Source organism: Cyclopterus lumpus, chromosome 9 (assembly GCF_009769545.1).
Source record: "Cyclopterus lumpus isolate fCycLum1 chromosome 9, fCycLum1.pri, whole genome shotgun sequence".
NCBI lineage: Eukaryota > Metazoa > Chordata > Actinopteri > Perciformes > Cyclopteridae > Cyclopterus > Cyclopterus lumpus.
In genome coordinates, this window is record NC_046974.1 from 19,153,918 (window position 1) to 19,170,481 (window position 16,564).

The 16,564-nt window shown below is 45.6% G+C and overlaps 1 protein-coding gene across 3 annotated transcripts in view; it reads left to right on the forward strand.

Moving 5' to 3' along the window:
* fbxl17 (F-box and leucine-rich repeat protein 17) overlaps window positions 1-9,989 on the forward strand; it is a 190,284-nt gene extending 180,295 nt beyond the window's left edge. For all 3 annotated transcript variants that reach the window (XM_034542048.1, XM_034542050.1, XM_034542049.1), the window contains exon 11: window positions 6,947-9,989. In XM_034542048.1, the coding sequence (XP_034397939.1) occupies window positions 6,947-7,084 (138 nt within the window). In that variant the 3' untranslated portion in view covers window positions 7,085-9,989. The remainder of the gene's footprint in view (window positions 1-6,946) is intronic.
* The last annotated feature ends 6,575 nt before the right edge of the window (window positions 9,990-16,564 follow it).

A 16,564-nucleotide genomic window follows, 5' to 3' on the forward strand; every position in this document is an offset into this window, starting at 1 on the left:
TTGTTAAGAACGAGGTAGTCAGGCGAGGCAAAAAATAAATAAATAAATTAAACACAGTAGCTCTGTTGTGATTATCTTCAAGGAATTCTGCTTGTGTCTGACCTCCAGTAAGCCGCCCTGGAATTCGTTGCAAAAGTTGTTTGTTTGTTTGTTTGTGTGTGTGTGTGTGCGCGTGTGTTCGTGTGCGTGTGTGTGTGTGCGCGTGTGTTCGTGTGCGTGTGCGTGTGTGCGTGTGTGTGTATGTGTGTGGCTTTGGTTACAGGACATTCAACAGGTCTGCTGTTACTCACCATCTCTCTCTCTGGTTGTCTCGACACCTCGATCTCTCTCTTTTCCGCGTGTGTTTTTTCACGACGCCATCCCACCTGATCCCAAATTGATTACATTAATATTAATATATGTAAATGATATATTATTCATGAGGAAAACCCATCTCTAACAGGCTCAAGGACACAAATAGTCCAAAATAGATAAAAGCCAAACCCGACCACTCTTTCCAGCTTCAGAAACCAAGTTAGTCGTGATCACAGCTCAGAGATTCCTGCTGCTATAGAATCTGATCTGGACTCAATCATGTCCCTGCTGTTGGTAACTAGGAACTAGTGGGAACGTGAGGTATTGTATCCTTCATCATATTGGATGTTGTACGATGAAGATAGTAAAAAGATGATTAATCTGTCATATGATAATATAATACAGCATGTTCTGACTTATTGTGACGTTTGTTTCTCTTTACTCCAGATAATTAAAGCAAGCTTTAATCATGCTTTAGTTTTCTGGTTTACCTTTAGAGCACTTGATTTAAAGTCTTTGAGCAAAACTCTGAGGCTCGCCGGTTCACCGTGTCACCGCAGCACCTCCCAGTTTAATTAGCTTTTCTTTAGCTCTACCTAACAGATGCAGCTGTGATAGTGTTTTACTGATACATTGTGAAGAAAAGCCCCTTGAGTTATGGAATGTTGTCCTCCAGTCTGCAGAGATAAGAAGGCCGGCATGGAGAGGAGAAAGAGAGGGGGAGGTGGGGCAGAGCTGAGCATCGCCACACATTCCTTTAGTTACCTTTGTCACGCGTGATGGAGTGCGGGGTTTACAAACCTGGCCTCCAGAACCTCTCTCTCTGACCCTGTTCAGTTGAGCCCCCCATTCCTCCGCCTGTGAGTGTACGCACTGACACCCTGCTTCTTCAGTTCTGCTGCCGCCTGATGCTGTGCAGAGATGAGGGTGCGTGAGCGGGACCAGACCTCAGTTGTCGCAGGCGGTGCCTGACCTGGTTTTAACCAACGACACACCAAAAAAAGAGCGCACCCAGAGCCACGCACTGCAGATTCCTGTGAGGGCTCCCTGAGACAAAATCAAAATGTTTGAGCTCAGGCTTTCCTTTGTGAAGAGCAAGTCTATTCCTTAAGCTTCCAATCCAGTGCATCGATAGTTCATTTAGAAATATTGAATCCTTTCAGAATAAGTTTGCAGCGACCTCTTTTCTTCACTTCAGAAATCCTCTGCTTTCTTTTCCATTCACTCCCCTCGCCCTCCTTCCCCTCCCTCTTATCAGAGTAGGAGAACTGTCCTTCAGTTGTCCAGTCACTCGTTTAGAAACTTTTCAACTGGGGCTTTTCCTCTGAGCAGTTTAAAAAAGGCTATAAATCTGTCCTGTTTAAATCCTGACTTGTTTAAGCTGCCTTTTACTGAGACCTGATGCACAGCATTCTTCTGCTGCCTAAACAGGCTTTTAAAGCATTTACCCCAAATGTATTTACTGGTTGACTGATAGAGTCTCCACATGGGAGGAGACAGGTATTTGTCTCTCTTTATGGGCCTGCGACTGTAGCAAAGGCTGCCACATGGCCCGAGAGAATGTGGGGTGTGAAGACGAAAAAACAAGACAAGAACCCAGCCGACCTGAATGAAAACACAGGGGGAATAATAAGAAATTGTGCGTCTATTTAGACACAGTTCTAAAGATGTTCAATATCAACAGTGCTTGGTTGCTTTCTTCAGGGTCATCATAGCGGCGTACACAACCGGTTCGGTGGGTTTGACATGTTCAAAAGGAGCGGAGGGATTTTATTTTGTTAAGGCCGTCTACTTCCTAAACTCTCTCCCTCTCTCTTTATTCCACTTCCCTCCCTTGATTGCTAAGAGCACTCACAAGGTGTCCTCAGCACGCCGGTCTAATAGGATATGCATCTTTGTGTTTGTGTATCTGATCATCGATTTACGACCCTGTTCTTCTTTTTCCCACTGAGAATGGGAACTGCAGCTGCATTAGTCATCTTTACGACGCGTTTTACAGCGCTGCTTACTAGCGGAAGGCCCGGGGCTTGCGGTAAATGTATATTTTACGTGGTGATAGAGTGCATTTGCATCGGAGGATCAAAAAAAGAGCTATGTTAAGAAAGAGAGTGGATAAGAGGACTTCCTGAGAGAGAGCGGAGGTCAGTTGGGAACGCGCCGCCGCTTCCCTTTTGAAAGGAGAGGAGCTGTTGTGTCACACGCACACGCACACGCACACAACCCATATAAGCTATTCCCGATTACCGTACAGCCTGCTCAAATAAAAGGTGCTTTTTTTTTCCGAGCAGCGTATCAGACGTGCATCTTTTTGTTTTCCCCCCATCCCTCTCTTGCCCTCTTGTAAACCCTGACAACAGCACATTACCCATCAGCATGCATTACGCCGCACTTAGATCTGCAGCGCCGCATCTTTGAAGTTAAAATGGGGGAAAATATCGTAAGTATAGGCCTCGCTCCAGATAGCTGTGGCTGTGCTCCCAGATGCTTCCCAGAGATTAGAATCGTCAGCGAGGAGCGATCTGCTCTATCATATGGCTCTCCGACAGACTTGGCAGCGAGTTGGGAGGAGGAGCTGTACAGTAAGTACACTGGATGAGGACTGCATGGGGTAAAAGAAAAAAGAAGAAAAAACTCCCTGCCAGAACCAAATATAGCTGAAGCCCCATTCCTGACAACAGACGTAACAGTGGTTTCCCATTTTCTAAGCTTATGTTGCCGAGCAACCGAATGTCGTTTTGCCTGGTAACAAAGTTTCACTCTGGGCTTGGGCGGGAAAAACAGCTGACTCGACGGTTTTCAGGAAGTCATGTGGGGCCGCAGCATTTGGTCCGACCTTCATGTCGAACACCAGCTCTGAGACGCAAATACCAAGCAGGTGTGGTGATGTCATGGCGTCTCAGTCAACACGCCACAGGATCGTGCAAAGGGCACACACAGCCTCGTTCGGGAAGGACAGGGGTCGCAGCTCGGATACGGAGGTTTCTTTTACAGGAGGCTGTTGTTTTTAGGCCCGAAAAGATTGACTCTAACTCAGTTTGGAGGAGAGTTAATGGAGGCTGTGATGCATAAATGCCTTCGTTAACTGATTTTCTGTCAACAAGATTTTCTACCCAACAGCAATAAAATGTTTTCAAAATGAGCAGAGGCATATGTCATTCTGAGATGCCAATTAATCAAACCAGGTACAGTGAGTTACCATTTACAATGCATACAGGCTTGGATTTGATTGATAGTAAAATCATTTCTTTTCTTCAACTTGATTGGCTTTTCCCTCTTCCATAATACAATGTTTGTATTCTAATCATTGGGCGCCTGCTGCATGTGTCCGTAATTAACATTTAAGAACCACCTTAAAGTGTTTCGCTGCACACTGAGCTTTATCAACAATAGCTTTTTCTTATCGTGATTTCCGTCAAAGTGATCTCGGTGCAACTCAAACATTCGGCGTTGCTGCAACCGGCAATTAGTAAATGATGAGCGTTTTGATTGGGAGCCATTTTGGGTGCGCCGTGTTTGCTCAGCAAGTGGATCCGCAGTAAATTAGCATTAATGAATGTTATGGCCTCGCATCAGTCTGACAGGTCTATTCTTTAGATTTGTTTTAGGTGTAATTAAGCCCTGATTAACGAGCTGGGGGATGTTGCATTCTCTTTCCAAGAATATAGCGTAATATGTTATGAAGGCAATCAGGAGTTAGTCAATGTATTTGCTAATGAGGCTGAGCCATATGTCATAACAAACTTCATCTATGTAGCAGCAGTGTTCGAAAGGCCTCGGTGGAGCTGTCTGAGAAGGCAGCGCACGGCCATCTTTGTAGGCCAACTAGGGCCTCTATGCGCTGACCATGAACCAATAGGACCTCCCTCGTTCCTTACTGTCTCTCCACCACCGCTACCTCGTGAAGGCCTTGTATGTGAAAACCAGATGTGAGGGTTAATCCCTCATCACAAAGCTAATGATGACTATTTGGAGCCAGTTGGTGAATTAGTTGAAAAGGATCCAACAGTTGCCAGACCAGACAGTCAATGAAAAGCTCATGATTCAACAGAGTGTCTTGGTCAGGCACCTGGCTCAAATCCCAAAAAAAGAAAGAGCGTGCAATCATCTTCTCTTCTGAGAAACGCTGCTTGTTATTAAAAGTGGCTATTCAACATTTCTGTCCAAAACGATGTGCTTCAACTATAACACTATTAATAATTTACAACCTGAAAAATAACCATCTCGGTCAGAAGACGTAGTCAAATGATAAACAGTAGAAAAAAGCCAATTTGTTACCTAGTTCAAGCAGATTGTTGAATTCTCTTATGTAGATTTTCATGTAGATTTCATGACGATTCAAAATGTTGCAGGAGTTCTTTAAATTATTATATTCTCGTGCACCCCCAACTGTATATACCACCTGGTCCACGTCACTGCCTCACTAGTTGAATTGGATCTTTTCAGCGCGAGAGGAAATGCTTGTTTTATAAAACTGGCCGTTAGAATTCTCACATTATCAACACAATGTGAATTCTTTAAGGAAATATCCTGACACACTCTTTTATTAATGCATCGACTTTGCCGATGAATCATTGAACGCAGCACGTGAAAACTGTCAAATGTGAAAGCCCTCTGCCAGTCTGCCTTGTCTTGCTCTTTTTGGCACTGGTTCGCAGAATTTTCCTCTCAGCTTCTGATCAAAAAACAGAAAAAAAAGAGACTTTTTGACCCTGCGGTTTTGATTTTATGTCGACTGAGGATTGAAAGAGTGTCAAACCTCCGTGTGTCGCCATCAAGCACGCCAACTCTTGTCTTCTTGAATCCGCTTGTGCTGTGCAGTTTCCATCTTCCCTCTGGGACCGGGGCAAGAATCGGTGGTCTGGTCTTATTTCTCTCTCTCTGATTTTGCTGATTTTATCCTGACTCTGCTTGTCCATTTGTTCTCTCAATTTTCTCTACTTGGCCGGGAATAGGCCGATACCCACCACTTAAAGAAATTGGTTTCACTGAAGAGAAAGACAGAAAGTGTCAAACCCGAGCAGATCAGAGCCCTGAGCAGCAGCCAGGGAGCTCTAACCCCCAAAAGACTTTTCTACCTGAAACCAAAGAGCTCTGGGCCAATGAGCTCGGGGGAGACCGTGAAGCACTTTGTCACTGCTTTGGCAACAACGGATGACTGTGTGCTCAACATGTGTGTGAGTGTTTATACATCATTTCCCCTGGAAAGTGTCATGCTCGCGGGTGGGCGGGGGGGGGATCGGTTCTGGGTGGATTGCGGTTAACCCCTCAAGGTCTCCAAGGGTTACTCTGCCTCTGGTCTTTGTCAGATTCTCAGGCGTTAGCCCTCTTGGCTCTCGATGACGGTCTGACGGAGTGTCAGACGGGCAAAGGAGCGCTGGAGTGGCTAATAGCTGCTTGTCTTTCTAGTCCTCCGAGAACACAGAGGCCTCATTAGCCTTGTGAGCTCAGCCGTCGTGTGTGTGTGTGTGTGTGTGTGTGTGTGTGTGTGTGTGTGTGTGTGTGTGTGTGTGTGTGTGTGTGTGTGTGTGTGTGTGTGTGTGTGTGTGTGTGTGTGTGTGTGTGTGTGTGTGTGTGTGTGTGTGTGTGTGTGTGTGTGTGTGTGTGTGTGCGTGCGCGTGTGCATGTTTATTTGCAAACACTGTTTATGCTCTTAAGAAATTGCTTTTCCTTCGTTTGAGTCCAGTAGACTGCCATTTTGACAGGGCATTAACAGTTCAATCTGTGTTTCCTATCTTAATAAGGCATCATGGGGCGATGCGGAGACGGTCGACAGATTTCTAGAATAGTCCAATTTAATTAAGTCATTTCAAAATCTGTATTTATTCCACCCAAAGCAATATATCTGTTACATTTATGTGGTTTCAAGTTGATTGCCTCTTTTTAATACATGTACCCGGGTCTCCTTGGAAAATGTGCTGCGATACCAATTGAACGACTGAATGTCCTCATGATAGGCTCAGTGTGTTGCGTAGGGCTGGACATGTCATCAAATCAGACGGCAGAGACTTCAGAAGAGACGCGTTTGATTTGATCACGTCAGGCTGCTGAAGTCTGCAAACAAACTGGACATTTTGGCACCAAAGGGCTGCAGATTGTGTCCCCCGTCACTTCCACTGGAAAGGCATGACGCAACATTTTGATGGTATTCAAAATGATTACAGCCGAGAGGTTTCGGTGTACACACACGGGCACCTGAAAGTAGTTTGAAGACTTGACAAATGGCATTCCTTCTCCTTGAACCGGTCGTACTGTAATCAAACAGGCCAAACATGTCAGGAGAAACGTACACTACGTGTAATTTGTAGTTCGGAAACAGCAGTCGACAAAAACAAACAATCACAACTCAAGATCCACTTCCGCGAAAGTTTCCGTCACGTCACACGGTCTTCATCAGCAGACGTAGTTTCGTCAGTCGTTGGAAGTGTAGAAGTTTAAACTCTCCGACAAGTGCTTAGCGTACCGGAGAGCTTGAACATTCACAGTTCCATCACACCCGAGCATGTACTGATGAAGACAGTGTCATGCTGTGGGAAAGAAGTGGACTTTAATTTGCCAACATTCGCTCATGTTTAAAGTAGCTTTGTTGCATTTGTTGTCATCGAGGTGGTTCTCATCATTTGATCGTCTTTGTTTGTGTGCGTGTGTTTTGCAGGTGAACGAGGAGACCGTGGAGAGGCTGGTGGTCCAGTACCCTCACATTGTTTTCAGCACAGTGATGCAGGATTGCAAGAGAACCCTGGAGAGAGCTTATCAAATGGGCTGGAGCCCCAACACATCGAACACATCGTAGCTGCTGCTGGATCTCACTCTCACACACACACTCACACACACAAACACACACACACACACACACACACACACACACACAGAGCTACGCATAGGCTCTTTTGGTGTACAGACACACGTACACAATATTTGCGTCATGTTTGCCTCCCATCCACTTTTCAAACATGCATGTGAAACATGTAGCTACACACTCACAGACGGAGGTCAAGTTCCCCAACTGTTTCATTTCGAGAACATCTCTCATTTTAATAATTTAAGTTTAATATCGTCCGCCTGGTATTTTATAATTCAGCTAAATGGTTGCTATGCTCCAATTATAGGTCATAATCAACAACTTGACTGAATTGTGCTCATCATCATTCTCAATAAGTGATATTACATCCGACAATGACACGTACTGCCTCTAACCGCGGCCCTTGAGTGACTAGTTTGTCCAGTTTTATTTCACGTCTGCTGACAGCGAGGGCGACTCGGTTGATGGAGTCAGCCTCATCAAACTATTAAGTCTGCACATCCTTTGCATATCTCGAGAACCGTTCATCCGATCTACTTCACACTTGCCGGGTGTATTGTTTGGGATCCAAGGGAGTGCTTTGTCGAATTTGGTACAATTTTGGACACGCGCTCTCATGCTGAATGACCTTATAGAGGAGCAAACGGAGTCGACACCACTGGATAACTGGACGCAAACCAGAGTGTATTTCACCCACTGGGACTGTGTGAAAAGGAGGCACCATGAGCACTACGTACGATGTCAATTTTACCTAACTCTGTTCAACGTGGAGCTTTCAGTTCCGTATATGATGCTGGACATTTTAATGAATGATAATACATTATATTTGAATTGTTATATTTTTATGTGTCAAATCTGAATGGACAAACGTAACCAGTGACACTGCTCTGTCAGGTAAATGGCCACAGGCCGAGGCTGCCTACCTTGCCCAATGGTAAGGTCTTCCACAGGTGTACTTCACTGCTGCATCAAGCCGCGTGATGCAGCAGAGTCATGGCGGCCGTGTTGCTGAGGACCCGAGGGAGCAAAGTGTGAAGTTATTTGTCTGAGCGGTTCTCGAGAAAGCACCACAGGACACTCACTCGTCCTGAACGAGCATGTTTTCACCGGACGCTGCTCTAGTACATTTAAAGTCCTCCGTATCACCGAGGATGTAGTCGAGTTAAGACGAGGATGTAGTCGAGGTAAAGACGCATGGGTGGGGTCACAAGTGAATCATTTTTAATGAGCACAGATTCGAAAAAAGGGTTTGTCTCCCCACCCGGAGCCGCTGTGCCCATGTCGGCCCTCTGCGGCGTTTCCTTCCTTCAAACTGAACTCCACAGCTCGCACAACAACACAGAGCGCAGACTTGGAGCTCAGGAGATGACATCCCTGCAACTTAAGGCCAGAAGACTACCAGGGCTTCAGACCTCACGTGAGGCATGTTGAGGAATCTGTCACGCTTCTCTTGTCCAAGTAGTTTTTTTTCCTTTTCTTTTCTTGGATGTCCAGTACAGTGTTAAAGGCATTTGTGGACCCATACATGTTGAGATGATTGACGAGGCTCCGTTTGAAGGACAGATCTCTTCGCTGTGACTTAATATGCACATTGTCACGGCACAGAAGAAAGATTCAAACCCCTGACAAAGTCATGGCAGGGAAAAAGCATCGATTATGTCTCCAAAAAAAACGGCATGTTTACATTCAGATCCTCATCTTTTTTTCCCTTTTTTTTAGCTACAGACATATTATCAACATATGACCTGCCGTTGAAGAGAGCTTCTGTATGACTTGGGAACAATGCTGTGTTTTGATGCCATGCTTAGATTTAGAGTTGACTGAGCATCAGTGAGTCAGTACAGAATGAAATGAAACCGTGCTTGAAATAGAAGTTGCCTTTACCTAAAAACCCTGGCTGTTGTTATCAGAATAACAACCACGACCACCGTGATGACAGGTAAGAGGAAACGTTGCCTTAATGCTGAGTGGGTACTGTAATTGCAATCCAATTAGCGAGCCAGAATTTACTGAAGAAATGTTTAACTGACTTTATCTAATACCATATTCCCAATATTTGATATATACTTATGAATAAATACTCTGCAGGATTTGCCTGATATTGGTTTTGAGCATATTCGTGTAACATTAGCTATGTAGCAATGCAATGAGGGATTTATCTTTCTTTGAGGTGTAGGATGTAAAAAAAAAAAAAAAAAAAAAAGAAGAAGAAAAAAAACTGTCTTGAGCCTTTCACCAGAGTTAAAGGTTTTTCATCTCCTATAGAAACTCAGTAGTGTACAGTTAAAAATGCAAATGACCAGGGTATTTTTCTATGGTGTGAACCAGCTCTGGGCTCAGCCTCCACACACTGTCACTCAGACATGAACAATAGCTTCCTGAGCCTCGGGTTTGAGTAGAACTGTAAACTTTCTACAGCATTTAGAGATTTCAGACAATTAAAAACACCTTCATTTTACCCTTGTCAGGATTTGTAGACTTTAACCGGTGTCTCCCGCTGCCTGTTTTTGTTCCTTTTCTGTTCTTTTGTAATCCCCATATGCACTTTCTTCCCTGCTAGATGTTGACACACTTGATTCCTGATTTGTTAAGGCAACCGTAAATGAATGGATTTACATAAAGATGAATAAAACACTACTTCAAGCTTTCTTTTCTCTTTTCCCTTTTGTATGTGTGGAATCGAGGCAGGAGAAGAATATCCAGAAGGACAGCGGAATACTCCTTCGCTCATTTCACATAATCTGTGAGACTTTTTCCAAAAACTTTTTAGCGCATCGATTGCGTTTCAACTTAAAGTCCACTACGACTACAAAGGCAGACGTGGTGAAAATGGAAATTCAACACGGATTGCATTTGTGCGCTCGGGTAGAAATGCAAATACGGACACCAGCGTGTTTTCCCATCACAACCAAAGGCCTTGGAATATGACATACCGAAGCCTCTGTATGGGTAGAAATAAAGATGTTTTCCACAGATACCCATGCATTCATAACGTCTTTTCTATTCAGCACCCTGACACGACAATCGACATGCATTCCCATTCAGGCACACTTGCGACGTCAAGGTCAGAACTCTTGCCACAATCACAGCAGTGAGGAGACATCAGCTTGCTGCACAGCACGACGGCAGAGACCTCAAAGAGCCGACACTCAATATTTTGAACACGTGGAACAAACATGCATGCATACAATCCATCTTCAATTGTAATCTGTTTCTTCTCTTCCACGTCAGATATTGCACAGAGAATGGACGCACCAACACATCTCTATACGACCCACTTGTATTCACCCGGTAACAATCGCTGCCTCTGTGAGCTTCTAACTTTAAAGTTTTGTTTCATAAATGTGTGACGGCTGTAATTTGTGGTTATGTTTCAGGTGTGTGTTTTTTTTTTTCCCCCAATACCTCTTTGTCTGATATTATAATCTTTGCAAGGTAGTATTTGTCGCAGTAACGGGCTATTGTTATGGATTCACAGGTGTTCAGTTAGTTGCATCCGCCCCCTGTAACTGTTTGTACGCCTCTGTTGTGAGCAAGTGTTGTTCAAACATTACAGCTGCTCCAAACCGAGCAGATTGTAAACACAAAGCAACACTTGTCAAGTCACTGAAGATTTTTTTTCCCGTGAAAGAGCTGCCGTGCTTGTGACTCGAACATATTGTGTTTGCATAGGAAAATACACAAATGAAAATTGGAACGAGTCTTACCTTTTTAAGATAGCAGCAGTGTAGTTATGGGCCCGTGCCATTGGGGGAAAAGACAGAGGTGGGTATGACATACAACAAATGTCCCTGGCCACACTTTTCTCTCTCCCTCCCTCCGCAATCTGATCTCACTTCCTCTGTGCCTTTTTTATCAGATAAGGTGAGAAAAGTTCAATTGTCACAAGGGGATTCGAGGCCTTGCCCTCCATGTCTTCCTTCACCTACTGCCGATAAATTATAAAAGAAACAAATATTCACACACATTTTTCTCTTGTGTGCCAGCTAGGCAGTCAGAACAAGGTCAGGTATTGCCCGTGTCAAAAGACCTTCAGTCGAGACATTTCCAATTTGACTTCTCCAGCAAGAAACACCTACTTCAATAGCTTGTACTTCTCTGGCCCTGACAAGCTGAGACATTAATAATTTGGCCTTTGGCACGCTTTCCTCTGCATCTGTTGAAGGCCTTCTGATTTCAGAATGTCTCTGCTCCAAATGAGCCGATCTCCCTGCACTCGCTCGCACTTCTCTCCCGGGTAAATTACGCAGCTTGCTGAATTTACTGCCGCCAATTAGCGCCTCGCAAATGTGAGTGTATGCCATCGATTCTCCTGCTGATTGAGGTGGACTCCATTGATGGCTCACACTCGTCGGGCTCCTGCAATATTCATCAAGGTGGAAGAAGGCGTTCGTCCGCCACTTGGAAGAGAAACTGCCCTCCGGAAAAAGGGAAAGAGTGTGCCGGTCTCGGCAGCATAGCAATAGAGAGCAGTAATTAAACTTGGTAAATATTCATGTGGTCATTACATTTTTAATGAGGTGCTGATAAGAATTGACGCTGTCCATACAGGACATTTGTCATGTCGGAACCAGCAAGGACGTTGGTCTAGTCTTCCCAAGAAATGAGTTGGTTTTTTTTCGAGACCTAATCATAGCTGACATTGACGGATGTCCTCGACTGAAAAGGTATAGGGGCTCCTTTGAACTTCCTCACAGTCCACCCTGCTTAAGCGTCACCCTGTTGTAATGACGCGGACGCTTGTGAGCTGCATGCTGGGACTTGTCGATCCAGCCAATGGTGGTGCCCGCGATGAGGTTTTTGATCATATCTGGGTCCCCTCTCCTCTCCGACCGGCTGACTGAGGAGGGTCCGCTCCAGCTCCAGCTTCCCATCAGCCTGTTCATCCTACACTGAATCAACTTTACTCTGGCACATCCCAGCATTCCCTCCCCTTCACCCCTGCCCTCTCCAAACCCAGATTCTTCCTGTCTCGCTCGGAAATGATGTCAATCATTTGTCTACATCTGGCCCCAGTGCCCCGGGAGCTCCAATATTTATTAACATATAAAAGAAAAATATTTCCCGTCCATCATCATATACTGTTCTCACCGCGCTCCCCCGGGGAGCCAGGAGGTATTTTGCCGAGCTACCTGTGGTATTCTGCCTGCCGATTGACTTTGTGTTGATTCTATCGCCGGGGAAAGAGCGTTGAATAGCGAAGATGTTAATGCGTTGACTTTGTAACCGACACTGCGTCTGAGCAGCAGGAGCGAGCCCGGTGCTGCTATTCATGACTCCAGAGGAGGCCGTGCGCTCGAGGCCCAGGACGAGACCAGACCCACAGAGAACTCCAGAAGAGAGTATCTGCATTACACTGGCTCGGTTACTTGTTTTAGTTGGTCAAAACCAGTTAGAATATGGGGCGGGGGGCGGATTTTCCTCCCAGTCACTGCATCTGGAAATTGAACTCGAACATGATGGACTCCGGCAGTCCTCAGGCTTGATGTATGAAGATTTATGGGTATGAATTCCTCTATAATGGTTTGCCTCTCACCAGGGGCTACAACTAAACCAGCTTTCCTGCCCAACCTCACGAAGATAAAAAGAAATGAGATTTGTTAATCCACAGAATTTGTTCCATCCTCCCAATAGCCTCATTCCTGCCGCCTGGGGAAAATACCAACCAACGAGTCCCCTCAGAGAACAGTGAGGTGTGCTGAGCGTGTGTGCTGGCCAGGATAATGAAGTCACTGATCCGCCGCCTCCCCCCCCCCCCCCCCCCACCCCCCCGCCACGGCTCCATGTAGATGTTGTCTTTCTGTCTTTCAAGCTGGAGTTAATTGCGGTGTTTAGGCAGAGCTCAGTCTAGCTTCTAAACGGCAAAGGTTAATTAGCAACAGAAGGATCTCCACACAAGATATGTTGACATTTACTTTTCCTTCCTGGCTGAAATGAGAAAGAACCCCATTTGGTGGCATTGCGACGAGAAAAGGGAGAAAAATGATTCCTCGACAAACATCCTCATTTCTATGCAAGGCTTGGCGTTGATATGCAGATTTGGCAGTTGGATGACATTTAAAAGTAGTTAATTGTGCAAATCTTTGTTTTAGACTGGAAAGGTCGTGGATAGTGAGAGTCTTTCATCATGAACTACCCCCCCCCCCCCCTCATCAGCACAGCTGCAGAGAAGGGGGGTGAGGGGGGTATGTTGGTTTCTCTGCTGACCACCTTATAAAGTCGCCCATCGCTTTTCAAGGTGGTTCATGAATATTTATACGCACAAACTGTTTGGAAAATGAAAATTAATCTGCAGCCCTACGGGAGATGACTTGTCTATCTGTTTTCACCAAAGAACACCATTTGGGATGAAAATGCTCCATTGTTTTCTTTTTCATATTCCTAAATGTCTGGATATCAAATTAAGCATGTTGCTGCTTGACGGACTATTTTGTTTTATTGCGATGCATTCCTCCTCTTATTACAGCACATCTCAACAACTCTGTAATGTTTCTCCCATAAGATTGGTTTGTGTTTGGCTCTCATAACATTTTGGGGGTAAACCTACGCAGGAAAAAATAATCCTTCCCTCTGGAAGCAATATGATATCGCTAAATAGATTTATTTCATGTAATGCTTTGTCCACATTTTTGTTTATTACCATCTAACAGGCAAACCTGGTGAAAAAGCACAATGAATTAAAGATACAGCAGGTGCACAGATTGGAAATGTTACACCTGGTTTCACCTGAATAGCACAAATGGATACATAATTGCTCCATTTCATCACTTCCCTTCGCTGGGTGACATTAAAGGGAGCTTTTTGAGGGAACGGAATAAGGATGAACACATCTAACTGATCAAAGCTTAAATCTGTTCATGTTTATTTCTATTTGTCTTTCAGCCAGCCCCCACCCCCCCCCCCTTTGATTTAACTACCATTAGGGTTCCTCCAAGGATACGGTGGGCTTGTTTGCTCGCTGAAATAACCCGGTGCACATTTAATCAACGCCTGATTCTCCAACCACTCTTTTCTCCTCTGAAGCACGATCTCACATCCTCTCCGGTTCCCCATCAATTAAAACCGTCCACCACCGTTCTAAAGCTACAGATGGCCAGCGTCAGACTCGACCAGGTTCAGGGTCTCCCAGCCAACTGCTCTGACATGTCAGACATGCCGGTATGCCTTGTCACTCCCCACCCCTCCACTGCAACAAAGGTTGGGCCGACTCCCCTCCGGAGCTCCGGGCCCAAGTGGCTCGCAGAGACCTGAGGCGTGACGGAGCCCCAGTCTCAAGGCCAAGAGTGCACCCCCGGACCTCCTTTCAAAGCGGCCCCCCCCTCCGCCCCCCTGAAACCTAGTGTCCATTTAATCCTCCTTCAATTCCATCTCTTGCTGCCCAAAAGCCTCCAATCAACACCTCCCTCTGCTCACTGCAGAACAGGCACACACACACACACACACACACACACACACACACACACACACACATTCCGCCTTGCATTTCCCTGAATTCCCCCCCTCATTTTCCATCTCCAGATCTCACACTTGCTACTCGCCACCTCTTGGCCCCTCACCGCCCCGACCGCCCAGCCCCTCCACCCCCTCCACCCACCTTGGTTGCTTTCCAGGGGTGTGTGTTTCACGCCCTGGTGGCTGGACAGGCTCTGGGTGATTTCCCAAGGTGGGGGCTGAAGGTTGGGCAGGAACCAGTGGTGTGGAGTGATGTCAGAGCAGGGACTAGGTTTTGTGTGACTGTGTGTGTGTGTGTGTGTGTGTCACACACTGCGTATCTTATGTGTCTGCATGTGTAGGAGTATATAGTTTGAACTCCCTTCAAAGGACCAGCTGTACAAATGCTGCTCTGAATGAGAGAGGTGTTGAATTAACAAGCCATACGAGGCAGCATATTCTCCTGTGTTGCTCCGTACACTGACCTGGCAATAATGAGGCAGAGACACATTACAATGGTGCTTTATGGGTTATGTTCTGAACATTACCAGACCAAAGGGGCTAATGTGCTGGAGCGCGGAAAGCCAGATGAAATGACAGTGCGGCGAGCCAACTGAGTGTAATGAGAATATTGTGTTTTGAATGAGCCGAAATGGGGGTGAATTTGCACAGGATGTGGGCCGAGGCACCGGTCCCCGCTGTGCTCTCTAGACACTGTTCGAGGATCTTTTTCAAATCAGCATGGCGGGGCTTCCTCCGCTGTAGCCGAAAAGCTGAAAAGCAGGCGTTATTTATTTATTTACCTCTATTTACTCAGGCTAGTTTGACCGTAGCGGGCTGCTTTTCAGAAACGCTCCTCTTCACCCGCATTCAGTTCCACACATTCGCACCTCTGGGAGCTGAGGTTTCCCCAGTGCCGCTCGACGAGCGTTTCTACTTGACCAGCCGGGTGTTAACTGCCTTTCTCAGGGTCACTTCCACAAAAGTTACTTGGGAATGTGTTGGCTTCTTTTTCTCTTTGTTCCCAGTTTGGGGATTTGAAGAAAAACAGCCTTCCAGTCAAAAAGCCCAATTCTCTGAGCTACTCGGAGCATAAATAGGTAGCTATGTTTCGTTTGAGTAAGCTTGAGGTTTTAACATTAAGAATATCATAACTGCAGACCCGTAGCTCACTGTATTTGGCACTGTAAATGCCTGCATGTCAACGCGCTGGCTGCTACGTGACGACCCAGCATGCCTCTCCAGCTTTCTGTTGTTGCGCTCGTGTGGTGTCGCCTGAAATGACTTCATCAAATGGAGGGATTCATATCTCAAAACTAAACATGTTGAACAATACGCTGGCACCAGCGCCAGTGCCGGACTGCGAGTTCATATGTGTGGGCGTGCGTGTACCAGTTTCTGTGCCTATAGGCGTCCGTGACCAGCTTCCTGGAGTCTCGTCTGCCTGTCCCACTCCCACCATTGTCACTCCACCAACGACTTGGAAAGCCATTATTCAGGAAATACATTCCTGTGGCTGACAACCTGTCTCCTCACAGCTATTCTCACTGTGTCGTGGGGGGGGGGGGGGGGGTTGTAGTAAAAGGAGAAGGAACCAATCTGTTTACCTGGCCCCTTTGAATGCTTTTTTCTTCTTCTAAAATTCAGCGTTTTTTAATATGAGCCATCTATTTTAGAAGAGAGGTCATGCTGTTGCCACAAAAAAAAAACACTATTTCAAAACCTGCAAAGACATTAAATTACACTTAATAAAGTTACGCCTTAGTTGATGAACAATTACAGCAATAAGTACGTACATTAAGTTACTTTTTTGGAAATGTGAGAAACCTTAATCCCTGGCTGAAGTTTCACGTAATGGATCCTCTGTATTTGTCGGTTGTAGGAGTTTTGGAAGAGCAAACTTAAGTCAGAGATTCTACCAATACTAATTTATAAACTCAGCCAGGTCTTTTGCAATGAGGATCTTTTCTCAGCTAAATCTAACACTTTAATAACCTCCAGATTTATGCCTTTACGTAGACGTCTCACTTCTCATTCGCG